General features: G+C 47.2%; 2 protein-coding genes across 4 annotated transcripts in view; both read left to right on the top strand.

Annotated features, from left to right (window-relative positions):
* LOC134068584 (phosphatidylinositol 4-phosphate 5-kinase type-1 gamma-like) overlaps nt 1–21,221 on the top strand; it is a 33,347-nt gene extending 12,126 nt beyond the window's left edge. The window contains exons 2-18 of one of the 3 annotated variants that reach the window (XM_062524270.1): nt 2,088–2,116; nt 2,398–2,493; nt 2,979–3,109; nt 3,320–3,437; nt 4,781–4,933; nt 6,279–6,578; nt 7,789–7,994; nt 8,394–8,477; nt 8,904–8,952; nt 10,018–10,102; nt 10,204–10,368; nt 10,808–10,946; nt 11,895–11,930; nt 12,646–12,888; nt 14,758–15,172; nt 17,722–17,808; nt 18,975–21,221. In XM_062524270.1, coding sequence (XP_062380254.1) covers nt 2,088–2,116; nt 2,398–2,493; nt 2,979–3,109; nt 3,320–3,437; nt 4,781–4,933; nt 6,279–6,578; nt 7,789–7,994; nt 8,394–8,477; nt 8,904–8,952; nt 10,018–10,102; nt 10,204–10,368; nt 10,808–10,946; nt 11,895–11,930; nt 12,646–12,888; nt 14,758–15,172; nt 17,722–17,808; nt 18,975–18,977 — 2,339 coding nt within the window. In that variant the 3' untranslated portion in view covers nt 18,978–21,221. The remainder of the gene's footprint in view (nt 1–2,087; nt 2,117–2,397; nt 2,494–2,978; nt 3,110–3,319; nt 3,438–4,780; nt 4,934–6,278; nt 6,579–7,788; nt 7,995–8,393; nt 8,478–8,903; nt 8,953–10,017; nt 10,103–10,203; nt 10,369–10,807; nt 10,947–11,894; nt 11,931–12,645; nt 12,889–14,757; nt 15,173–17,721; nt 17,809–18,974) is intronic. The other 2 variants (XM_062524277.1, XM_062524286.1) reach the window with 2 other exon arrangements.
* A 211-nt stretch (nt 21,222–21,432) lies between these two features.
* On the top strand, nt 21,433–26,203 carry LOC134098954 (cingulin-like). Its single transcript, XM_062551679.1, has 9 exons — nt 21,433–21,527; nt 21,644–21,734; nt 22,002–22,102; nt 22,211–22,396; nt 22,637–23,468; nt 23,685–23,793; nt 24,141–24,561; nt 25,289–25,431; nt 26,079–26,203. The coding sequence occupies exons 1-9, from the start codon at nt 21,480–21,482 to the stop codon at nt 26,170–26,172; spliced, it is 2,025 nt and encodes a 674-aa protein (XP_062407663.1). The 5' UTR covers nt 21,433–21,479; the 3' UTR covers nt 26,173–26,203.
* Nucleotides 26,204–26,995: the final 792 nt, after the last annotated feature.

The following is a 26,995-nucleotide window of genomic DNA, read 5'->3' as shown; positions in this document are numbered from 1 at the left end:
ACATCACTTCCACTAGAATAGTCAAGAGACTGGGAGTACTATAGGAGATGTTGGTGTTGGGGGGAAAAGTACAACTTCAGAACCAGAGTTTATTCCAGGGCAGTATTTTACTAGTTTCAGAGGGATAGCAGCTATTCTACAGAGAACTGACCCACATAGTTTTGAGGTTAGGCTGGCAGATGACACACATGAGAGGTTTGTGGTTTGTGAAAAAAAAAGTGATCAGAGAATTTACATTTGTAAGTGGCTGTTGAAATATGGAGAGGTGGGAGCTAAGGCATTTAGCTGTGCACCACTAATGCTGCATTTATGCTACAAATATGCCTCGGTGACTGATTATTACTTTGCAAACTGAATGAGCATTATATGATATATTATATTTGCTGTTTACTTATGCTGAGACGGAAAAGAACAGTGTGAAATGCAACAGCTCTGGCTAACCTTGTTAGCACCAGAAGGACTGACTCCTTTGTCATAGTACCTGTCACATTCTGCCTCTCTTCAGCTTTATTTCTTCGTAATTAATGTATATTATGCTCACTCTCTGTAGATATAGTTTGCATGCTGAAATCTATTCATCACCGACTGCAGTCTGAAGCTGGTTCCACGATATGAATTAGCGTTCACCAAAAATTAATCATTTTTACAAAGAAACGAACTGAACTGATGCAATTAGTAAACCCCCCAGGCTCAAGGCTGCTACTCATTGTTCGGCTCGCAGCCCTGACCAGTGGTCAGTCACGTCGCATCTATGGCTGAATTCATGTCGTTCGTCCGCAGTGTGAAAGACACTCACGCTCCCCACTCAGAAGTGCAGGGCCATGGCTGCTGCTCAAGCAGAAAGGGCAGACGATTTAAGGCAGATGAAGAGTGTAGCCTTGTGGATTATTTGAGAGTGTTTCAGATTTACCAGAAGCAACGCACAAACAAACAAAAACATCTCTCTCAAGACAACACAATGAAATCAAAAAAGCACCTTAGGTAGCAATACAATGAATGTAAAAAGGCTGGCAGACATTGGGCTGATCTTACCCAGTAAGACGAGTCATTTGATTTGGCCTTCATTTTGGAAGCCATTAGAACATTTTAATTCTTACACTTGGATTGATAGATAGAGCAATTAATATTTTGATGTTCTCTTGTAGTTGTAGTGTTGCACACAATGTTTTAAATATACTGTATCATGTAGTGAATTTAGAATTGAAGCTTGACTTTCACTACCGGTATCTCAATTGCGATATCTGTCAAAAACATAGCAAATAGATATGCATTCCCAAATTGTTCAGCCCTAGTGTTCATTGCTTATTAGACTGCAGTATTTGTTTGACTAGTCTGTCAGGATTTCTATCTCTCTCTTTCACACACACACTCTTGTTATTGTTTTGTGTTTTGATACTGTATCGGGTCATGTCCAAGCCCCATTTGCTGAGAAATAATTTCTCTACTCTCTCTACTCACACACAAACACATACACACACACACACACACACACACACACACACACACACACACACACACACTTTCTCACCCTCACATAATGAAACACTAAGTGCATGTCACTTACTCTCACAGACAAGCGAGTCCTCAATGCAAATCAATGGCACTGCTCGTGCTTACAGTAGCATTGTTGGCGAGCCACAGCTCCAGTAGTCTGAGCGTCTCATTAGACCAGACTGGGCTGCTGCTGCTGCTGCTGCTGCTGCAGAGCTTTTTTTCTTAGTTTTAATTTGCCGTGGAGTTTCCACCACATACTAAGTGCTGTTCTCAGCATTCATAGCATTCATCCACTGCAAAGTGTGTGTGTGTATGTATGTGTGTGTGTGTGTGTGTGTGTGTGTGTGTGTGTGTGTGTGCATGTGCGTGCGTTTGTGTGTGTGTGCGTGTGTGATGGACCGTTGCACAAAGTGCACAACACAGCATCCTCTGCTCTGCATTGAAATCGCAAGAAAAAAAAATCCGATGCAAACCTCCATTCTTTGTGATAATATGCACACATAACAGTGCTCAGAGACGCAGTATCCGTAATTTGTCATGGAAAGGAGCTGAAGGGCTGTCTCATGCTTTCTCCTTGTGTCTTTCTCTTTCAGAGGCAGCTAAAAAGGCCTATATAACAGAGGTAAGCCCAGCCTGTTCTGTCCTCTCTGGTGTAAAAAACTGTATGGTGGATAGTTACGCAATGTAATGTGCATTGGCCATTTACTTTGCCTTGGCGGTGGTAGTTCCTGAACACAGCACCGAAAACCAAAATGTCCTCTCCTCAACTGACCTGTAAAAAGATCATTTAATCCTGATTTGATGGATGGCCCTCTTAAAAACCTCCCCCTGTTTAAAACCACTTACATTTCTCTCCCCTCTCTCTCTCTCTCTCTCTCTCTCTCTCTCTCTCTCTCTCTCTAGATGCCTTCATCATCCTGCCATCCTGGCTCCGGGCCGGGGGAGAAGAAGATTGGCCACAGAAGAGTGGATGCCTCGGGAGAGACCACCTACAAGAAGGTGCGTTCGCCAGCGTCTGGCATGCCCCCCCCCCCCCCCCCAAAAAAAGAAATAAAAAACAGTTCCGCCTGCTGAACAGCAGGACAGAGAGGGACCCTCCTTCCCATTCTGACCTGATTTCATGTGCATTTATTTAGAGCTCTCACTGGGTGACTGTGTGTGCCACAGCTACACACCCATCAGAGTCACACTCTTGCTGTAAGCAGCCCTGGAGAGTGAGACATAAACGACATGTAAACGTTACCATGTGAACCGTGTAGCCTTTCATCAGTCTTGTTGCATATGCATTTATTGTCACCTCTGTAGATAGTTTGGAGATTGGAAGAGATTGGAACCCCTGAAAATGCATTTGACCCACTGTTTTTATCAGTACATTCCCAAGGGTCAGTCAGTCCTTGTGCTAATGTTTGTTCTCTCTGCAGACCACATCCTCTGCCCTGAAAGGTGCCATCCAGCTTGTGTGCTAATGTTTGTTCTCTCTGCAGACCACGTCCTCTGCCCTGAAAGGTGCCATCCAGCTGGGCATCGGCTACACGGTGGGCCAGCTGAGCTCCAAGCCAGAGAGAGATGTCCTCATGCAGGACTTTTATGTGGTGGAAAGCATCTTCTTCCCAAGGTGTGTGTGTGTGTGTGTGTGTGTGTGTGTGTGTGTGTGTGTGTGTGTGTGTGTGTGTGTGTGTGTGTGTGTGTGTGTGAGTGGATCTATTATTAATAAAACACAAAATAAAATATTCTTAATTATAACATTCCTGTCACACTCTCTCTCTCTCTCTCTCTCTCTCTCTCTCTCTCTCTCTCTCTCTCTCTCTCTCTCCTCTCTCCCTAGTGAGGGCAGCAATCTGACCCCAGCCCATCACTTCCCAGACTTCCGCTTCAAGACCTACGCCCCCTTGGCATTCCGCTACTTCCGTGAACTCTTTGGCATTCGGCCTGACGACTACCTGGTGAGGCAAATCTAAACGTAACCCCCCAACCTGCTCAATAATACCCTCCAGCTCCGCTGCTGCCCCTTCCCCAGACAGGACTGACCGACCGCAAAAACACCACTTTAATCAGAGATGGACTCAGACATGCCCCCGTGTGTTATCACGTGGTGGCAGACAGGAAGGGCAGAGATGCGGTGTTGGCACGCAGGTGATGTTCCTGCGCCACGCTCTAAAGGTTGGCACATTGTGGATGTAGACAGAAAGGTTGGCAAGTAGTGCGGAAATGGAGAGCGGGGCTGATTTTGGAAAAGGTTGACCTTGCGGAGGAGGACACAGAGTGGTTTGGTCTTGTGTCTTGTGGGACAAAGAGGGGAAGGTTGTTTGTCCGCCATGTGCCAGGGCTTGGCTCAGTGGAGGATGGGGAGAGGGTGAGAGTGAGTTGGCATCTGGCGTGGCAGAGAGTGCTAGCATGTCGCCTCTCTGTTGGGTGTTGTGTGGGCGTGTGTGCCTGCGTGTGGGTGTGACTCACTGTATACTGGTGCGATGTCTGCCGTCTGGGAATGACTCAGTGTGTGTGTGTGTGTGTGCTTTGTCTGTGCATCTATAAATGTATGTATGTATATGGGTGTGTGTGTGGCCAGTAAAGATAGGCCGCCTCACTTCTGCTTTCATGTGATCGTGCACGTGACATTTCAGTGTCTGTAGTTTTGGATATGACAAGTTAATCAGGTGAGCAGTGAATGAGGCACATGGTGACATTTAAGGCTTTGAAATGTGATTAAAATTGTGAGGATATTCTTGATACGTCTTGCTCACGCTGATATGGACAGACTATGACTGTTCATAACTGGATAATATAACTGTAATCCTCAAGTTGGGTGTGTGAGTACCTTTCTGGAGTGCCATTGTTTGTGTGGATGTTTGGCTGGCTCACCTCAGACAGTGTGAGCAGCACATGGCCCTCTTATAAGCCCACACACATTCTACCTGCGCCAGATGGAGATTAAGGCACTAATACTTTCCTGTTTAAGCCGTCGGCTGAAAACAGCAGACTCTACTGTTCAATTTAGACATCGTTGTGGCGTGTGTGTGTGTGTATGTGTTGGTGTGTGTGTGTGTGTGTGTGTGTGGGGGGGGGGTTATATGTGTGTAAATGCCATCTGTAGTGATAGTAAAACCTGTTGTAGGAAATCCTAGAACTAGATTAATTTGTGGAAATCGTATCATTAGCTTTATAACTGCAAATTTACAAGATTGATAGAGGTATTAAATTGTGTACACCGAAATGACGTCTCATGAATGGTAATCATTCTCTCTGTATCTGCCTGTCTGTGTGTGTGTTTGTGGTGTCCAACTGGCAGTACTCTCTGTGCAATGAGCCTCTGATCGAGCTGTCCAACCCTGGTGCTAGCGGCTCCATCTTCTACGTAACCAGGGACGACGAGTTCATCATCAAAACAGTCATGCACAAAGAGGCTGAGTTTCTGCAGAAGCTGCTGCCTGGATACTACATGGTGAGTTGCCCCACCCCCACCTCTCTAAGTCCATTTCCTCTCTGATGCCTTTTGCAGCAAGGTCTTCATCATCAGTCACATACTACCATGGGCATTAGTGGTCAAATTATAATTCCTCCCACCACTGTGTGTGTGTGTGTGTGTGTGTGTGTGTGTGTGTGTGTGTGTGTGTGTGTGTGTGTGTGTGTGTGTGTGTGTGTGTGTGTGTGTGTCTGTGTGTCTGTGTGTCTGTCTGTCTGTCTGTCTGTCTGTCTGTCTGCGTGTGTGTGTGTGTGTGTATGTCTGTCTGTGTGTGTGCGTGTGTGCGTGTCTGTGTGTGTGTGTGTGTGTGTGTGTGTGTGTGTGTCTGTCTGTCTGTGTGTGTGTGTGTGTGTGTGTGCGTGTGCGTGCGTGTGCGTGCGCGCGCGTAAGATGGCGCTAGTGTGAGACTCTAAATGTGTCCTGAGTGGTGCCCTGACCCCAGCTCTCCCTAATGTGAGCGAGGCTTAGTGCACAGAGAGAGAATGCAGCACAGAGAGCATTGGCACTGACATGCACAACAGCACACCTGACTGGGAGGCTTAACACACCTGAGGTGACCCCCCCTCCTACCGGGGGCCGGAAGGACACTGATGGCTCAGTCAGTTCGCCAAACAGTTGATGTGAAGACATGAAGCTGTAAAGATATGTCTCCTCACCAATGGTTACAGGGAAGCTACACCTGGCTCGTAACTGAAGTGTGGCGTTCACAACGCGTAACATAACATTGCATTTCAGAAGACTAGTCTTTATTTTCCTGGTGTAGCTTCCCTGTTAGAGGAGTGTTTGGAACTGTGCTTAAAGGCAGACAGCTGTTTGGGTGGTGCTGGTGTGGGAGTCTCTAATGCTGTGAGAGATCTTGCATAAATATGCTCACGTTTACATGAATGGTTTCACTTAATATACTCAGTTTAACATGTTTGTTTTTTCTGGATTTAATTGAAGTGTAATTTTCGGTTTCAATTTCATTCACACCACTGGTTTTAATTAGTCAATGTGTGTGTTTGCTTTGGAAACTCACACTTTGGTGCTCTTTCAAGGCCAAAATAGCAGAAGTGCAGCTAGACCAGCAGAGGTTTATTTCTGCTGTTTAAATGTGTGTGGTTTCAACACCTGCTCACCTGCACCTCAAAGCCTGCTTCTGTCTTCTGTACTCTCTCTTTCTCTCTCTTTCTTCTCTTCCCTCTTTCTCAGGTCTTCTTCTTGTACTCCTCCTTCTATTTTCTTCCTTCTTTCCTCACCTCATCTCTGCTGTTCTTCTCTTGTATTACCGGTGCTGTTTGTTTTCTGTTTCTTATTCCTCTTTGTCATTTTGGGGATCCCGCAGAACCTGAACCAGAACCCTCGTACGCTGCTGCCCAAGTTCTTTGGCTTGTACTGCGTGCAGTCTGGCGGGAAGAACATCCGGATCGTGGTGATGAACAACGTTCTGCCTCGCGTGTTCCGCATGCACCTCAAGTTTGACCTCAAGGGTTCCACGTACAAACGGCGGGCCTCCAAAAAGGAACGTGAGAAAAACAGGCCCACCTTCAAAGATCTGGACTTCATGCAGGACGTCACGGAAGGCCTCATGCTGGACACAGACACGTACAGCGCCCTGACCAAGACTCTGCAGAGAGACTGCTTGGTAAGCAGTGTGTTGGCTTTTAAGAAGCATTAATTCAAACAATTTCACTTGATTTTACATTAAAATTTTCTTAACATGATAAAATAAAGATCTCTCCTGGGCTTTCATGATGATATCTAAAGATAGTTAGACTTTGATAATCAAAACGAGGCCATCCATCCCTATCTGTATAGTTTCCTATAATTGTTTCATGTTTACTATTTTGAGGTGGTGAGGGGGGGCTGGATTCCTACTATGGTTAAGTCTGGTGGGAATGAAAAGCAAATGTAATGTAAATATTTCCTCCAGTGGTCTCGTGTTGGATCTCCCCTGGTGTTGGGAACCCTTCTGGGCTCAACGTACTTTCATCATCAAAAGATTTGCTTGCTGTACTTCTTTATTTCTGTACGCTCAACACCAGTTCACTACTGTAGTTCCTCTCATGGTCTCAAGGGGTGTAATGGACTGTCCTACTTAATGAACGGATGGACGATATTGTCTTGGTGCCTTGTTTGGTATGAAGGACTCCAGTAATAGAGGAGTCAATGCTCTACTACTCCTTCATGTATTGCACTTTCACAGACAACAGTTCACAGACCATGTGTGTGGTTATATTTTGAAATATACTCGTCCCTCTATGTTGACGTTATGTTGCTAATGCTAAGCCTCTCCCCTTAACTGTACAGTACTGTACTGTACTGTCTTCATTAAGCCATAACTGGTTAACAGCCATGTTTAAGTTAGAGTTCTTAACATTAATAATGAAGTGTGGTGATTTAGAGACCACTGAGTCTCCTGAGGCTTGCATCCACCTTAATTGGCAGGGCTGTTATTAGAAGCTCATTAATAGGAAGTCAGAATGTGAGTGCTACATGGACCTCATGCGAGCTTTCGGTACAGACAAGAATACAGGATCTATATGATTTTTTTTAACATTAGATATTTTAATTTGTTCATTAACTGGACAACATTTTGTTCCTCAACTAGGACCTGACAATTTCACTGCGTTCTTTACATTGGTAATCATATGCATGTGACAAATACAAATCCTTGTATCCTTGAAAACTCCATTGCCATGCTTCCATACTAATCAATGAAGTTACCTCTCTACATTCTCTTTGCAATTTGAAATGAGATCATGGAGACAGCATTGGGAACGTATTCTTGACCCAGTCCCTGTGGCAGTGCTCTGATGTCCAGTGTGCTTGCTGTCCGGTCCGCTGTGCGCCAGGTGCTGGAGAGCTTCAAGATCATGGACTACAGCTTGCTGCTGGGCGTGCACAACCTGGACCAGGCGGAGCGGGAGCAGCAGATGGAGGGCTCGCAGGGCAGCGGCGACGAGAAGAGGCCGGCCCCCCAGCGCGCGCTCTACTCCACCGCCATGGAGTCCATCCAGGGGGGCGCGTCCTGCGGAGCAGCCATCGACACAGAGGACACGTGAGTCCGGCAGGGAGGGCTCCTGCGGGGGGGGGGGGGACGCTAGGACCGCTCTATCAGGACGCTGACCGATGCAACAGGACAACATCACATGACTCATCCTATGGCTATACTTTTGCTGTTTTAAGAACATGATGATTAATCCATTTGATTTGGTTATGGTTATGGTAATGGTTATTTAGCAGATGCCTTTGTCCAAAGCGAACATTAAATCATTCAGTGATTTAATGATGAATTCATGATAAAGTCACACCATTGGTATGGTCCTTGTAGATTATCTGTACAAATAATAGACATATACAATCCATATTGACTCTCTCTCTCTCTTTGTCGGTACAAATAACAGACATACTGTATACAATCCATACTGACTCTCTCTGTGTCTTTGCCTGTCTGTAGGATGGGTGGAATCCCTGCAGTGAATGGGAAAGGAGAGAGAATCCTCCTCTTCATTGGCATCATTGATATCCTCCAGTCATATAGGTACAGTACTCTACAAGCACAGATGGAGCACTCCACTTCTCCTCCACTTGTCCATAAAGGAACACTTATGTCTTTACAGAGCTGATGTCCACCAGCCTTGATAGTAGAAGTAGAGTGTAGAAGTAGAGTGTATTGGTAGATACAGTAGTAGAAGTAGAGTGTATTGGTGGTCTGCTGCCATCAAAGAAGCTGTCAATTTAAAGCAGTGTACCACTTTATGTTTTAGATAGAAAAATATGGCAATTAAACTGTCCTGAGGAGCTTTGCTGAACCCTTATATTTAATTTCCTTGACCCCTAAAATCTGCAAGAATGATCCAGTACATGATGGTCCAGTCCGTCTCCTGTAGAGTGGCTATAGATAGGCTTGCTTTGTGCTGGAGGGTGAGATGTGAGATGACTGACTCTGCGCTTGTCTGTCTCGCAGGCTCGTTAAGAAGCTGGAGCACACATGGAAAGCGCTGGTTCATGACGGGGTGAGTGAGTCGACACCGTCCTCCTGCCTCCAGCTCTTCTGAACGCAACCTATCGGCCTGCGCTAATGCATCACCTTACATAAGGAGTGGCAGCAGTCTGATTACTAATGCACAGGCATTCCTGAAGTATGGAAAACACCAAGGAGGGAAATCTGGCACAAATAGCACAGCAAAACTGGAACAGCACAGCAGGCTAAAACCTCCAGCATGTCAGAGCATGTTATAGTGTCAGTGTGATGAAATGAGGGGTTCTATCTCTTATGAGCTAAGTTCTTCTTTTGTGCCGTTTGCAACACCATACTGGCCGTACCGTATTTCCCAACTACAGTATTAGACGCGGCTGATACATTGATTTTGCAAAATGTCTTCAGCTATGAAGTTAATACACAAGGGCAGTTAATATGCTATTAATATGGTCTAGTTTCTTTTAACTTGCATAAAACACTGTCCTGCGGCTTATAAACAATGCGGCTAATACACAGTAAATTACTGTAATGTTAATGTAATGGAGTCAGAGAATCCCATATGGACATCTCTGGCTTCGACAGGAGTAAGCCGCTGTATCTGGCCTGAGCTAATGATTGCTCACCGGTGCCTTGTTGACTGTTAGAGGACACTGAGGCGCAGGTAAGTGGATGCTGGGCGTGTCTGAGGTGAATACTGGGTGTCGTCCTCAGGGAGTGCCTGAGAGAGAGAGAGAACAAGGGGAGTAAATAATTTACAGCTGCAGGCCACCATCTGTCTGGCCCAGCGTATTGCTCTACCGCTCTACTGCGCTGCAGTGCACCCTGTTGGCTAATCCCACTCTCTTGACCTTAAGTCTGCGCTCACGAGGGAGCCTAGCAGCTGCCAGCCGCCGCACCTGCAACTGCACCTGCACCTGCACACGCCACAGAGTCCATGCTCCCCCGGGACTGACCCTGGACAGTGGCCTGAGTGTTGCTTTGTTCAGCCTTTTGACTTCTCTTGCCCTCTCCTTTTTGTCAACACTTGCTCTCTCTCTGTCTCTGTCTCACTGTCTCTCTCCCTCTCTTCACATGTGCTCCTCTCGTTTATCTGTTTTAGGACACCGTGTCGGTTCACAGGCCTGGCTTCTATGCCGAGCGGTTTTTGAAGTTCATGAACAGTAACGTGTTCAAAAAGAGCTCTTGTGAGTATCACCTGCCGTCACATCAGTCTACATAATCTACAAACACGACAGGAGACTTGTATCGTTCAGCTCTCTAACACACTCTGCCCCTGACCCTCCAGCTCTGAAGTCCTCACCCTCCAAAAGGGGCCACCGTGGGTCACTGGGGGTGCCCAAGTACACGGGCCCTGGGGCAGCCTGGTCAGCCAGCCAGCTCCCCTCCGAGCGAGACGAGAACATCTATGACCTGAGAGGGGCTCGTAGTTTCCCCGCCCTGGAAGATGAAGGTGAGTAGTCAAGAGATACAGTAATACAATTGTCTCACTGGTAAACAATTACAAAATTTGAGTACGGGTAGTAAAAAAAGGACGACATGTCGTTATGTTAAGTTATGCTGTTTGTGGTGATGATAGCTGATGAGCTCCTGAGGCAAATGACACTTCTGTCATCTGTGAGCCCCAAGCTTAAAGCAACCATCCTAGCAACGACAGCAGGACTCTGTGATGAACATTACAAAACTGAGATCGAAACGTTATTATTGTATCATCCGGAACGTTTTTGCAGGCTGGAACAAATTGTTCATGACCGGTCCTTATCTTCTTTTTGGCTGTCCGCAATGTGTTTACGAAAACTCTGATATTGACCAGCTCCACTTTAAAAGTCCTGCATCACAGGGAAAAGGTGATTGAAATGTGATTGTCTTTTTTGCTGGTGTTTTCCTCGCAGGGAAAGACTTCCACCCTTGCACCCCTCCTATGTTTGAAGAGGCCACCACAGCCTCCATCGCCACCACCCTCTCCTCCAACAACTCCATCTCCATCCCCGAGCGATCGCCCTCTGACACCACAGAGCACCCGCGTTACAGGTACCACTACCGCACGCACAGCAGCCACCTCCGCAGCCTCCACAGCCTCCACCCTTACTACCCTTTACGCTCCCGCACAGCAGCCTCCACCCTTACTACCCTTTATGCTACCGCACAGCAGCCTCCACCCTCACACCCCTTTATGCTCCCGCACAGCAGCCTCCACCCTCACACCCCTTTACGCCTCCACCCTCACAACCCTTTACCCCTTTATGCTCCTGCACAGCAGCCTCCACCCTCACACCCCTTTACCCCTTTATGCTCCTGCACAGCAGCCTCCACCCTCACAATCCTTTACGCTCCCGCACAGCAGCCTCCACCCTCATAATCCTTTATGCTACCGCACAGCAGCCTCCACCCTCACACCCCTTTATGCTACCGCACAGCAGCCTCCACCCTCACACCCCTTTACGCTCCTGCACAGCAGCTACCACCAGTGCAACCCCACCCTCACACCCCTCCCAGCTGTTGTGTAGGAAGCCTGTAGGGCCTGTACCAAAGCCCTGCGTTCCCCCAGTAGTGCTGAGTCACCAGAGCCCCACTGGAGCCCAGTGCACTGAGCATGCGTGAGTGGCTGAGCTGTGTGAGAGCCCCTGCATGCAGACTGCCAGAGCTCTGCCTACTCCCTACCCCCTACCCCCTGCTTCAGCTCATCACTACACCCTGCTCCCTACCCCCTGCTCCTGCCCACCACTACACCCTGCTCCCAGTCCCTACCCCCTGCTCCTGCTCAGCGCTCTGCCCTGCTCCCTGCTCCCTACACCACTCTGCCCTGCTCCCTGCTCCCTACACCACTCTGCCCTGCTCCCTACACCACTCTGCCCTGCTCCCTGCTCCCTACACCACTCTGCCCTGCTCCCTACACTGCTCCACCCCCCTCCCCTTGTCCACGGCCCCTTTCAGGGCTCCCCTCACTCACCTGCACGCCTCTTGTGTTCTATCTCACAGGAGGCAGGCCCAGTCACTGAGAGACTCAGAGGCCAGGTGAGCAGCAGCGTGCAGCCCCAGAGCCCTCTGTGTGAGAGCGCTTCTCTCCGCATGTCTGGAGGTGTAGCACAGCCATGTGGCGGACTGATACATGTCTTTACGGCACAGCCAATAAGCAGCCGTAAAGTACTTTAGAGTAGTGTCAATCAAATACATTAGACTGTGATCCAATGGGCATGGATCTAATGGTCATAAATGAGAATTCATAGAACGTGTAACATAAATGGTGTGTGTGTGTGTGTGTGTGTGTGTGTGTGTGTGTGTGTGTGTGTGTGTGTGTGTGTGTGTGTGTGTGCGCGTGGCGTGCAGTGTAGATTATGGGTATACAGGGTGTGTACAGACAGGCCTGAGCCGGCTGGCAGAGTTTGCATACTCTGTAATTTCCCCAAGGGCTTACCAGACGAGCAAAGGATCAGCATAAATATAAGCACTCTGTCAAGGAAACATAGTAAACTAGTATGGTCATAGCAAGCACAATTTGCTTACTGTTTCTGTCTATCCAAATACAGACTTTAGAGTAGTGTCAATCAAATACATTAGACTGTGATCCAATGGGCATGGATCTAATGGTCATAATGGTCATAAATGAGAATTCATAGAACGTGTAACATAAATGGTGTGTGTGTGTGTGTGTGTGTGTGTGTGTGTGTGTGTGTGTGTGTGTGTGTGTGTGTGTGTGTGTGTGTGTGTGTTTGTTTGTGCGCATCCTCAGATCGAAAGAGGTGGTGGACGTTCACGAAGAAGATAATCAGACCATCACTGTGCATGTGGAGGTGAAGCCGGACATGGAGGAGGTGCAGGAGAAAGAGAAATGTGCAGAAGAAAAGACAGAAGAAGGAGTGAAAGAAGAAGAGAGAGAGAAGAAAGAAGAGACGGTGAAAGTGGAGAAAAGTGAAGTGGTGGAAAGTGTAGTGGAGGCCGCTGTTGAGCCCACGCAACCCTCCTCAGAGAGCAGGTACACACACACACATCACACACACACACACACACACACGCTCACACAACCCTCCTCAGAGAGCAGGTGCACACACACGCTCACACAACCCTGCTCAGAGAGCAGGTACACACACACACACACACACACACACAACCCTCCTCAGAGAGCAGGTACACACACACACACACACACACACACACACACAACCCTCCTCAGAGAGCAGGTACACACACACACACACACATCACACACACACACACACACGCTCACACAACCCTGCTCAGAGAGCAGGTACACACACACACACACACACACACACAACCCTCCTCAGAGAGCAGGTACACACACACACACACACACACACACACACACACACACACACACACACACAACCCTCCTCAGAGAGCAGGTACACACACACACACACATCACACACACACACACACGCTCACACAACCCTCCTCAGAGAGCAGGTACACACACACACACACACACACACACATCTCTCATCAGGGTGTTCACTAAAGTGGAACTTGCTGACTTTTACACATACTGCTGTGGCTTGTTTGTTATTTCACACCACTAAGGTACAAGACCTGAACTGAAGCAAACTGAGCTAAAATAGTAAAAAACACACACATTTGCACCACCTGAAGAGCCTTTCACACAGTCCTGATGAGTCACCCTTCATTTTAATAACGCTGCTCCATTTCACAGAGCCCCTGAGCAGGTCCAAACTCTCACTGGCCTGCTTTCATTTCTGGGTTATTTGCACACTAGTGTTTCAGTGGCCGGCTAGTGCGGTTGGATCTGGAGCACTCGAGCGCCGCAGTGAAAGCTGTGCTCTCTCTGTGAGGACACCGTGTCCCAGAACGAGCGCGCCGAAAGTGGGACTGCACTGCGAGGCCCATCCCTGTGAGAGGCGCCAGCCGGGGCTCTCCACGCACGCACGCAGGGGTGCTGCTGTTAGAGCCTCATCTCCAAAATGGCCCCCGCAGGGAGCGCCAGTAGCCTCCAGCCGCCTTCCCCACTCGGTTGGGAGCGGTGCGGCAGGCAGAGCCACTAATCCTGATTACTGGGTTTGATCAGCGTAAGCCCTGTCAGAGACACCCCACCCCTAGCCCACCCACTGCTGTTTGCGCTCTCAGAAATAGTGCTGAGATTTTTTGCTTTCGAGTCAATAAGACTCTAATTATCTAATTAGGCACTAATCGCTGTAGTAGGGCAGTACAACAATAGAAATGTTATGTTATGTGGGACTTGTGAGCTTGATCAAATTCAATCAAGCACATGTACTCATGCAAGTGAATCTGTATATACCACAGACTCTGGCCCTTTCGAATGTGAATGTATTGTGTAAAGATCAAAAACATAGAAAAGCAGTTGTTGCTGTTGTCTTGAGCTGAGCTCATGTTCTCTCTTGGTGCATGAAAGATGACCAGCCATTTGCTTCTTAACCTTGTTAGTCAGGCTCTGGGAAAGCCTGCAGGAAATCTGCCTGTCTTGTGTGTAGAGGGCTGGAGGCTGCACAGAATCTGTCAGTGAAAGTCAAAAGCAGTCGAGAGCCGTGGGAGGACTGCAGGCCGTCTCAGAGCCTCAGACATATGGCTCTGTGGGGTTTAGAAGCGGTGGGCCGACCGCACGAGGAATTAGCCATCTGGCTGCAGCATTTCTCCAAAGTCACCTCTCCCGCTGGGGAGGACGGTCCAGCTACCTGGCATAGCTGCACACAGTGAGCTTAACGCTACAAAGGACCCTTTCACACGGTCAAGATCAGACTGTCCCCGACACTCTTGAGTTGAGTAGAGGTTTATGTTGACTGTTGATTTCACCCTCATTCTTTCCTCTGTTTCCCTTATCCTCCTCTCCCATCACCCCTACACACAGTGAGCTGGTCGAGTCTGAGGTTCGAGAAACAGCCATTTTGGAGGATGAGCCCCCACAGCCTGCCGAATGCACTGCATCCTCTGTTGTCCACGAGGCACCATGGATCGCCCGCGAGAAGACGACCGCACAGGCTTCAGCTGCAGCCCCCGTGCAGGAGGAGGCGGTCACTCTGGTCCAGTCACCGCCGGCAGCCCCAGTGCACGAGGAGATGATGGCCACAATGGTTCAGTCACCGCCACCAATCCCAGTGCAGGAGGAGGAGATGGCCACACTGGTCCATCCGGTGGCCGCAGTCCCAGTGCACGCGGTGGCTCCCACCCCCCGGCCCGTGGCTGAGTCGGACGCAGTGAGCCACCTGTCAGAGTCGGCCAGCCGCAACTCGCTGGAGGAAGAAGGCATCACAGATATCTACTTTGTAAGTGTTCATTTAACCCTGACATGAACCTTAACACCCATGGTGATGTACAGTACGCAGGCCCTACCTCTGCTGTGTGCATTCAGTAATTTTAGTTAGTAGTAGACCCCCCCTCCCCAACCCATACATACACATGCACACACACACACACTCACACATGCACACACAGACGCACACGTTTATTGACTATTCCTAATTGCGTTGCCTCTTTATGAATTCACAAATACCTATAACCGTTCGTTCAGTCTGTAGGGGCAGCTCACACCAGGAATGATGACACACTGACCAACGATAAGGAAAGCCTCTCATGTTGATGAATCTGATGGCTAAAATTTGGTAGATATTGATTAGCTGTCAGCTTGTTCATCGTTCTGAAAAAATCGCTCTGAACGTGATCCCTAACAATACCGTTCTTCATGTTATTATCGTTTATGCATGGACATTGTTATTCGGTGGAAATCGTTTTTCATATTAACCAGAACGATGCTTTTGTTCTGTTGTCATTATAGTTATCATCCTTGGTGTGAATGGCCATTAACTGACTTTCTGTTACAGTAAATAGTAAGTGTATAAACTGTATTTGATCAGAATATAAAGTGGATGTAGAGTGCATTGAATGATCCAGATTAATAATGAACATGGGCATTCTGCAGAGATACTATCAAGATGACTTGGTGGAACTTTGAGGGTGCTGAAACAGGTCTGTGTGTGTGTGTGTGTGTGAGAGAGGGTGGGTGGGGGTTGGTACTTTATGTGTGTGTGTGTGTGTGCTGTGCATTTTGCATTAGAGTGGTACTCTGGCATGCTTTCCCTAGCTTCACATCTGCAGAAGAGTGACTCATCACTCTCCCTGTCTTCTCTCGCTCTCTCTCTCTCTCTTTCTCTCTCTCTCTCTCTCTCCCTCTCTCCCTCTCTCTGTCTATCTATCTCTAAATTGTTCTCTCTTTTGCATGCCCACTGAGGAATATTTAGCCATAGAGATGAGTCTCACTAAGCTTCTCCATAAACTTGCATGGGATTGTCATGCATCAAAAGCTACAGTAGGCATCATATGCAGTGTTTTGGTTAGACTAAACTGTCTTTGCTCTTCGGCTGATTAGCAAAAAAGAAAATCTTGTGCTCTGAGCACTTCTTGTGCTCTGAAGGTCAGACACACACACACACACATACACACATTGCTGAAAGACATGGCTGATATATCAGCAGGGTCACTAAGAATGGTGAGAAGACAGTGAGAGTGGAGCGTCCAGATTGAGTGTCCGAGATGCGTAGATGCACTGTTGGCAGCCCAGCCCGAGATACACGTTTGGTCCATTTACACGATAATCCCACCCTATCTCCCCTCTGTCCTACCAGACTAATCCACAAATACATGTACAGTATGTATTTATGCCTAGTTTCAAGCTGAACTTTACATGTGATGTTTTTTATTCACCCATCCACAAGAGTGGCTTTTTCAGCCACTGCTGTATTGTCTTTGATTTATGTCTGTGTCCTATTTTATGTTTTCACTCATATGTTATTTTATAATCTGCATTCCATCTCCTTAACACTTTGTTACATACTGTATGTACTGTACCCATCCCTTTCATTCATCTTTGTGTCCCTCCTCTCTGTTTTCTCTGCTTGCTGTATGTGTGTGTTTGTGTGTGCGTGCATGCTTCCTTGCATGTGTGTGTGTGTGTGTGTGTGTGTTCTGTCAGTTTGCGGATGGGAGGTATTGGGTGTACTCTCCTGTTTTGCGTCGGCGCAAACTCAACTCCAGCTCTAGCAGTTTTGTAAGTACAGCAGGCACTGAGTCCGAGTCCCGCTAGGCCTGTCTCTCCTCTAGCTCCCGTGTCATCACCGTTAGAGACATTAGAAACCCTTTGTAGGTCACTTTGTTTTTGATGTGATTAGGGTCACCGTATCCTGTTTGAGTGTTAAACGCAGTCCTCTAAAAAAGGCAGCAGCAGCTGGCTTGATGCTTTAACTGACAGTAGCATGTCAGAAGTCACCAAATAATCATACATGATGCTAATGTACTCAGATCAACATGGCCAGAGTTTTGGTTCTTGATGAGTATTTATTGATAGCATATGAATTTCTTATGGGTTTGTCTCTTATCTGGTTGGTTGGAAGGTCTGGCCATGTATGAGTGTCTTATGCTGAACTATAATAAGGCTTATAGATCGTAGATCAGTGATGTGTCTCGTGTAACATTAGCAGTTGACCTTGGCCATCGCCCCTGCCTATATTGATATTACAAGGAACTCCATTTGTCTTTGCAGCATCATCTTATACTAAGATCTTTTCAAGTAATATCAAGAGCTTAATGAATTTGGGTGACCTTAGATCCGCAAAACTATCGTTTCATTTGTTTCCTCTTTAACCTATTTTTGTTACCTCTTTCTCTTTTCTCTCTCTCTCTCTCTCTCTCTCTCTCTCTCTGCTTCTCCCCCTCTCCCTTTCTCTCCTCTCTCGGCTGCGACGTGCCCTATGCCTGTGCGTCTGTCTGTGCGCCTGTGCCTGTGTGTCTGTCTCTGTGGCGCCCCCTGGTGGCTCAGCAGCAGCCTCCAGAGGAGAGGAACTGGCAGTACTCCCCTCTGCACTACGGCTCAGAGTCTCAGCCTGTCTCAGACGGCGAGATTGAGACAGTAAGTGCCTGAGTACTGCCTAGAATGCCCACCCACACACACACACCTCCGATATATGAGACCCCCTTAAAACACACACTAGAGGCACCCTTCTAGGAGAGCATCTAGCCGCAGATCCAGCCATTTCTCTTTTTCGTTTCCCTGTTTTTATGTCTTGTTTTGTCTTTTATTTGTTAGTGTTTACAGTATTCACTCTTCCTATAATGGGACAGCGTTTCCCACAAACCCATTTCTCCATTTTTCAGTTGCTTTTTAGTTCCCCTGTTTTTATTTCCCGATGCTGTTCCTGTTTGTGTGTGTTTACATATGCAGTCACAACACCAGTTTCCACATACCCTCCATGCTATTGGCTGAACAAAATTTCCTCTGAAAAAACATGATACCTCAAAAAAGGTGTGTGTGTGTGTGTGTGTGTGTGTGTGTGTGTGTGCTTACGAGAGGTAATTGGACAATCACAAACTCTTATGGCCACTCTTATTGCCTGGCTTTTACATGAAATGGGTAAGAAAATACTCCAGTTACCGGCCCATCTACATACTGTACAAGTAGCCACTGTGATTCAACCCTAGTCACAGTCCGCTGTGGAAAACATCACACTCTTCGCCCAGTGTAATGTCAGAGCAATCTGAGTGTTTACAGGACCGTTTATTTGAGGAATAGCCAGACCAGTCCTCTTGCTTGGATAAGTTCTCTTGGTCGGATGATTGCCAGGCTATTGGTGTGCATGTAATTGCAGTCAGTGCAACTCATCTGTGTGGAAGCCTGGCGTACCGTGTGGGCCAACACCACCTCATTATCTCTCCCAGAGTGCTCTCAGCAGGTGATGGGTTGTCACGGCGAGGGGGGACCGAGAGGAGTGGGAAGCACAGGCTCCGCAATTCAGTCATTCCATCATTGCACAGCTTTTGCACGGCAACGCCACCGTTTTTTTGGGGACCACATGGGACGCTGCCATGTGTGTTCTGATTCTGAAGAGGTCTGTGCGGATTGGAGACTTAACGGCAAGAATCAGCATGAGAACAGAGGGTTTCTTTGGGTTTGAAGTGCGCTTCTGCTTGGTCTTGCGAACGTTTGCTCTCTTGATCTCATCTCTTATCTGATGTCTCCTCTTAAATGTATTTAGTGGCTCACATTAGCTGTGCTTCTCTCTCTCTCTCTCTCCACAGTAAATCTCTATGCAGTCCTGGATGGTGAGATGGGAAACAGAAGAGCTGGGTTTGTGGCTTGTAGACTCTGCAGGCAGAAATGGTCAGACAGCTCCCTGCTCTCCAGCAGGGCGGCGACGTGCTGTAAAGACTCTGATGGCTGGGGACACACATATCAACAAGAACAACAGAACAAAAACAAAGTAAACGTCTAATTACAGGAGAAACGACCAGAGACACTGGGCCCCTTCCCCCTGTCAGGTGATTGCCTGAACGCCCCGCCCCCCTTTACAGCGCCTCCCCTCCAGTCCTTGAGGTACTCCGTAGAAACTCTTGTAGCCAAGAATCTGTGTGATGTGCATGTTTGATCCCCTACCCCTTGACATTGTCAGTGAAGAGGATGTGGCGCTATACGCACCGCAACGCAACCGTCATTAGCCGTTCCTCGGACCGAGACTGAGGCCGTGTTGACTGGACGTGAGCTGGCATGCAGTCTGTGAACATGCTGTTTTATTAGTGCTACTTATTCATTTGGTTTGTCTTTGTGTGGGAGTGTGATTTTAAAGGCACCTGTGACACATCAGACAACATCAGTGTTGTTGTTTTTTTGTTTGTTTGTTTGTTTCATGGAAAAAACTAAATCATCATGGCAAGCTGGTAGTGTTTAAACCGTGAAACAGGTCTATATGCCATGACAGGTTATTTTTCCCTTTTAAGAAACAAGCTATCAGGACTGCTGTTGGTTGCCTGATTTTTGGGATGTTAACTTCTGTATGCGGTATCCATTCATAGCCATAGTGTTTCATGAGCAGAAAAGGGAACAGCCCAGTACCCAGGCCGAACAGGTGATGCTGTCTCATTTTTAACTATCACTATCTGAACCATTATTTAAGCATCATTAGGCAAGGAAGATTACCATTCTTACTGTACTATTTTTGACAAGCTGTACTATTTTTACTGTTCATTTTATTTTAACACTGGTACATTGCCCCATAATCAACACACTTGTTGAACTAAGTTGTCCAAATCTTTTTGACTTGATTACAAGTGTTTCAGGTGATGGCATTTTTGTATTTCTTTTTTCTTTTTTCTATTTATTGTGTTTCTCAAAAATACTTTTTTGTTTGTAAAGTCAACACTGATTGAGGTAAACAGTCAAGGTTGTACAGTCCAGTCAGTTGAACATAACAGACAGAGCCACACAAGTTATGTAAGAGTGTCTTAATTCTGTTAATTAAGTGTGTGTGTGTGTGTGTGTGTGTGTGTGTGTCCATGTATGTGTGTGTGAGAGAGAGGTTTAAAAACTATTAAAGACATTTGTCACATCCCAATCATGTAGGACATCTTGAGTGAGTGATTGCATTCACTCTCTTTCCTTCTTTATGGATCCTCAGTGGAGTTATTTTCTGAAGGTCAGTGCAAATCCTGTAGCACTTTATTTACTTCCTGTGTGACATTTATAATGATTTATATTCATCTATCTCAGCGAGCTTTGTATAGATTGTTTATGATCTTTTCTATATCCATGGGAAGGGACAGAATGCATAATGTTTAACAGACTGTCCATGACTGACTAATTGAAATCTGTTACTGTCAATGGCTTCAGACCATGTGTAGCGGTTAAGTGTTGTCAGTTTGTCAATTCTGTATTTTTTCCGTTGCCTTATGGAGAGGGGGAAAAAAGTTCAATGTGTAGTTACCATTGTGGTTGTTGACTTTCTCATGCTCACATTAGTCACTGACAGTTGACTTGGTTATGTGTATAAATATTGTGTATGACGTTTTCATTACTGTATTGTATAAACATTTTTTCTGTCTTTGTTCTTTGGCTGCAAACAAAAAAGTCGACATCCATTAAGTCATTTTCTACATGTAGTTTGTCACGTACTGTTAATGTAATCAGTGCTACTGGACAATAGTGTATATGTATAAAAAAAGTCAGCTCTCTGGGGGTGAAAGAGTGTGTGTGTGTGTGTGTGTGTGTGTGTGTGTGTGTGTGTGTGTGTGTGTGTGTGTGTGTGTGTGTGTGTGTGTGTGTGTGTGTGTGTGTGTGTGTGTGTGTGTGTCAGGAGCGGGGGAATCTGATTGGACATATGGGTGAATGTTGTCACGGATGAACTGCATGTATTTTATTACAGTATCAGTCACTGGAAAATGTCATTTGACCTCCCCTGTCCATCTAAGAAATGGTGGCCAAATCTATGTGTGTACGGGGATCAGCTGGCTATTGTGTAAAGGAAAATAAATAAAAACATATCTGTGATATCACATTAGTTTCATTTGTGTAGTCTCTGGCATGTTTCCTAAACATTCTAGTAACTGTAGCTACGACATTCTGAAGGTTACGTCAAGAAAAGAATCTTTCAGTTTTTCAATTATTACGTCAGGTTCTTTTGAGGAATGTATCGTTACCTTAGCAACTATTGTGTCCGTGGGTCAGACCGGGTCAGACGCATCTGAGAAAAGACCACTGATAAAAAGTGGCGCTCTCCTTCAGTCGCTGGGCATGAGAGACAACTCGATGAGATGGAAACAGGGGATTTTACCGCTCCTAGCACGGAGACGCCTGTTAAGGTTGTTGTCAGTTTCTTGTTTCTTCACTGAATCTTTGCGACAGATAGTTTGACATCTGATATCAAGCAAAAACATTACACTTACAAATAAATAAATGTGAGATTTTGGTGTCTTAGGTTGAGGTAGCCCAAAACAATCATGTCAGTGGCAGAAGCAGTCCAGAACCCGAGTCTGTCAGCGACAGCGACTCGGCAGAAAGCGTCAGCGGTAAGGGCGCTTGATTGTGAGACCGGAATCTACCTTTGTGTTGAGCATGGTTTTAGTCTATTAACATTTTCCCACTGAAAGATCACGTTTGCGCTTCAAATTTCACGCATTCGCTCACTGTCAACTTCTATTTATTGGTTGCATGTTCTCTAACGTCATCATAAGTAGATGCATAATATGTGTGTGCTGGATGCCCAGTCTCAGCTGATGAAGGTTTTGTGACGTAGCCTAGTGTTTGCCTCATCCAGTAGTTTTGTTGTCTCCCAGAAACCTACAGTATTTTGATGGAAGAACTACACAAAGAAATAGATGAATGTGGTGTTTTGCACAAAGGGGAGCTCCAGGACTTTCTGTGTTCTAAACTGAAGGTAGGAGGATATCACATCAACTATAGGAGGATTGAACTTAAACGCATATAAACTACACTCAATATAGACCCTTGAGGAAATACATCTGTAATGTTTTTTATATGACAGCCTCTGTTAGACAAATTTGCCAGTGGAATGTCCAGGGTTCAGCGCTTGTCTGAGCAGCTTCAGCAAGCTCTGGAGCTCACAGGGACACCCTCTCTAGAGGACAAAGACTTTCTGGACAGGCAGGCCAAACTCTTTGTGCCCTCCCTCAAGGATACACTCTCCAAGATTGGACTGGAAAAAAACATGGTGAGGCTGTCCTTGACAGATGCAGTGTTTTATGTACCATGAAAGGATAGATGGGTCCATAATGCTTTTAGCATCTGATAAATATTATGTGGTATGCCAATGTAGACAGATCATTTGTGCATTCTTGTGAATTATGTTGTGATTGTGTGCAGGATAACCTGCAGATAATATGAGGTATGCCAATGTAGATGCAGGGCATTGTTGCATTGTTGTGAGTTATGTTGTGATGATTGTGTGCAGGATGACCTGCAGAGCTACCTGATCTCGTCTGACCGCGCGTGCCTACTCTCAGACCTGGAGGCCCTGCGGATGGAGCTGAGGGACGGCCAGCAGCGCCACCAGGTCACCACCCTGAGCCTGCAGCAGTCGCTGCGCGCCACCGAAGAGCACTACCAGGCCCTGGTGGGCTGCCTGCAGGAGGGGCTCCGCTCCACCGAGACCCAGGTGCGCTGCCTGCAACAGCTCCTCCAGGCGTCCGAGGAGAAGACCGAGGCGCTCCGCCACGGCCTGGACACCGTCCAGCAGGAGAACCTGGGCCTGCGGCGGGACCTGGGCCTCTCCGAGGACGGCCTGCGGGAGCTGAGGCAAGAGCTGGGCGGCTACGAGGGCCGCGTGCAGGCCCTGAGGCTGGACCTCGGCACCTCGGAGGAGAGCGCGCAGCTGCTGCGGATGAACCTGGGCGCCTCCGAGGAGCTGTGCCGGGCACTGCAGCAGCAGCTGCTGGTGTCCGAGCAGAAGGGCCAGGCGCTGCAGGAGGCCGCCGCCTTCTGGGAGAGCCGGGCGCACGACGCCGAGGCCCAGGGGCAGCGGCGCCAGGAGGAGCAGCGGGCCGAGCACAAGCGGGAGGTGCGGGAGCTCACGCGCGCCCTGGGCAGCAGCAGGGAGAGGCTGGACAGCCAGCAGCAGGAGACGCAGAGGAGTCTGGACGAGGCGGCGCAGAGGGAGAGAGCCCTGCAGGACGCAGTGACCACAGAACAGGCGCAGCGCCAGAGGCAGGTGGAGAAGCTCCAGCAGGACGCCGACAGGGCCGAGGAGGAGAAGGTGGTGGCGGTGCAGACCCTGCGTGGACAGAGTGAGCCGCCCTGTCCTTTAGAGAGACGACTCTAGGCCACATATGCACTGTGTGCTTTCTGTTGATCATTGAATCTGTTAGAGGATTCAGTTTGATAATGTGTTAAGTGTTATCCATTTCCATAGATAAAGTATTATCCATTTTAAGTTCACCACATTATTACACAGAGTAAAGAATTGGCTAGACAACTAATGCACCCTTTTATCTTTTTGCCAGTAATTGGTCTGAAAAATCAACTGCTGGAGGAACTCTGCAGGGCAAACAAAAAGTTGGAGGGACTAGCTAATTCTGAGAAGGAGCTCCAAGACACTATTAAGAATCTAAGGTAAAAGAAGAAATGGTAGATAATTGCAACTTGATTCCTCACTGAATAATAGTTGAATAGCTGCTATTATTTAGAACAAAAACAAGCTAAATTGTTTGTGAAGTGTTCAGAACAACGCCCCCGTAATCCTCACAGACATAAAAGGAAGCATCTCTATATAATTTGACAGCACAGTGGCACAGATGTAATAATGTAGCAATACAATGCCTCCATGAGTCATCATCTTGCCTTGTTGTCATGCGAACCTCGCCCTCTACTGGAGTCAGCTCTTTCATTAATCTAATTAATTAAGCGCCCAGAGACTCTCAGCATAGATTTGACAGTCCTTGGTTCTCGTGTGTGTACAGAACAGCCCTGAAACAGCAGATGAAGGGCCGTGATCTAGCCCTGGACTGCCTGAGGAGGCGGCATCATGACGTGGCTAAAACCCAACGCCTCCTGGAGGCCAACATCCAGTACTGCAGCCAGGCCCCAGTGCGTCCAGAGGCAGGGGCCCCACACGAGGCCCCTCTGACGGCCCAGAGTGCTCTGCTCCAGCCCCAGGACATGCGACAGGACCTGCAGGAGGTGAAGGCTCACCTGCAGTCGGCCTTGGACAAGGAGGAGGAGGAGGAGGAGGCGGAGACATCAGGGCGGCGTGAGGCCGGGGAGGTGAAAGAGGAGTGGCAGGAGGTGCTGAGACGAGCGGAGGAGTGGCAGAGAGAGGCTGAGAGGCTGGTGAGACTCACGGAGGAGCTGGTGCCTCCTTCTCCCCAGGGTGCACTGCCCGTAAGCAACTTCCTGTTTTCAGTAATGTTCTTATTCCCATGTTCTTATAGAAAAGGAAAATATATGAGAAACATTTGGACCAACCAGGATTTGTCAGCACGAGCACGAGTGTGTGTGTGTGTGTGTGTGTGTGTGTGTGTGTGTGTGTGTGTGTGTGTGTTTGTACTGTATGTGTGTGTTTGTGTGTGTGTGAGAGAGAGAGAGAGAGAGAGAGAGAGAATGTATGTGTGTGTTCGCTCCTGAGTGTGTGCGTGTGTTCACTACTGAGTATATTCATGAGAGCTGCTGTGGTAATCCTCTGGTCTCTGTGTGAGCTGCTGCTCCTCTCTGCTGCCTCCTGGGTGTGCTGCTGTGGGCCAGCCAGAGCCTCACCTGACGGTGCACACACCACACACACACACACACACACACACACACACACACACATCACACCTCTTAATTAATCTGTGAGGCTGGATGCTCCTGAAGCAGCAGCAGTGTGAGGAGAGTCGGCTCTTATCAGCAGGCGACACATTCCCCAGTCTCACCTGCACACTGTGTCTCTTAGACAGGGCTGCTGCTAGATATACTGTAGACAGTCAGCTAAATGCCACTTGTCAAGGTGTCCTCAAAATAATCATTATTTGCATTGTTACTATTCATGGTACATTTGAACTTAAAATTAATGGAAGTCATCCATCAGAGTCAGTAACGTCCCTGTCTCTGTGTGTGTGTGTTGTTGTGGCAGGTGAGCAGTCTTGAGTATGTGAAGGTGGACAGCACACAGAAAGGAGACGAGAGAGAGGCTACTGACGGAGCATGCGCTCAGTCCACTCTGCCCAATATGAGCCCTCTGCCCCGCCCACACTCTGCAGGCATGGTCTTACAAAGGTATGGAGCCCTCCGGGCTTGTGTGTGTGTGTGTGTGTGTGTGTGTGTGTGTGCGTGTGTGTGCGCATGCATATGAGTAGACCTGTATATTGGTGGCACTCGCTGCAGGCCTTCATAAACAAATCATACTGTCATAGGACTATGGACAGGACTGGCTCAAAAACCGTAGAATGGTAGACACACCAGCTCTCTATCCATAGTACATCTGTTTGAGTGTATGAAAATACAATATTTAGTGTAGCCCACCCACCTCTCTAGGGAGCCTGCATGCACCGACTCATCTGTACTTTGCAGCTTTAAAATCAGGAAATCAGGCCAGGATGTCCTGGGTGGGCTGGGCTGGGGGTTATTTGCATATTAGTCAACACTGCACATGCAAATCGGGTAGAATGCTTATTCTAGGTCATTCGCTTTACATGGTCTCTAGAGCGGCTGCTGTGGAGGGCTCCAGCCCTGCTGAGAAAGACTGTGAGTCTTTAGCAGCGGTCCAGAGGAGGCTTAGGAACTTGCAGTCAGGTTAGTGTAGCCTACAGACGGAACAGACCAGTGGCTCTGTCTCTTGTTATTGCATTACAGTTACTGTATATGAGTGTCTTTTGAATGTTGTGGAAATGTTAACTTATGTTGTTGTTGTGTTGTTTTCTCAGTTCATTTTCAGAAGAGTCTGCTGGAGTTTCTTCGAACGTCATAGTCTACACATTACGGGATACAATGCTGTCTATTAAGTTTATAAATGCATAATTAATAATTCATTAAATTTTTTGCAATTTGACCTTGTTTCACTTCATTTTTTGTACCTTTACTACAGGGGCTACAATGTAGCTATAGACTTAGTTAATTTACATCCATGTTCTTAATTTATTATTGCAACTGCTAAATATCCCTATCTAATAGCATCCTCTCAGAGAGTCACGGCTGAATTTGTTGGTAACCTTACAGACTATTAAAAGAATGCTTAATTTCTTCCTTAAAACTATACACCACTGGCTGGGGCACCTGCACCGCACGCCGGCGACCCGGGTTCGATTCCCGCCCCGTGGTCCTTTCCGGATCCCACCCCGACTCTCTCACCCATTCGCTTCCTGTCTCTCTCTACTTTCCTGTCAAAATTAAAGGCACAAAAGCCCAAAAAATATACTTAAAAAAAAAAAAAAAAACTATACACCAAAATAAACATAGACCAGCAAAATCAAAGGAAAGAGCTACCAGAGGAGATCAGAAATAAGATTACATTAGAACGTCTCCAAGCAGCATGATGTCTCAGTGACAACAGTCGCACATGCTATTAAAGCAACTCTAAAGAGTTTTTCGTACCTTAAAATAATGTTTCCAAAATCATTTCAGCGGTTCATCAACTCGTAACAGGATGAACGGCACTTGTTCTTTCACTTCGTGACTCTCTATCGGCTATAACCGCACTATGTAACTTTATGAGGTGGGGTAGTGTATCTGTAGTTCGATGAAATGAGACATCAGAAACTACAAATTTGACTTGCAATACATCATACTTTCATAAAATCATGCAACATATTCTACCTTGTCTGTTATTTGCTGGATAAACAAA

The sequence above is a fragment of the Sardina pilchardus genome, chromosome 2 (assembly GCF_963854185.1).
Source record: "Sardina pilchardus chromosome 2, fSarPil1.1, whole genome shotgun sequence".
In the NCBI taxonomy this organism is placed as follows: Eukaryota; Metazoa; Chordata; class Actinopteri; order Clupeiformes; family Clupeidae; genus Sardina; species Sardina pilchardus.
This window is presented reverse-complemented; position numbering and strand designations above follow the sequence as displayed.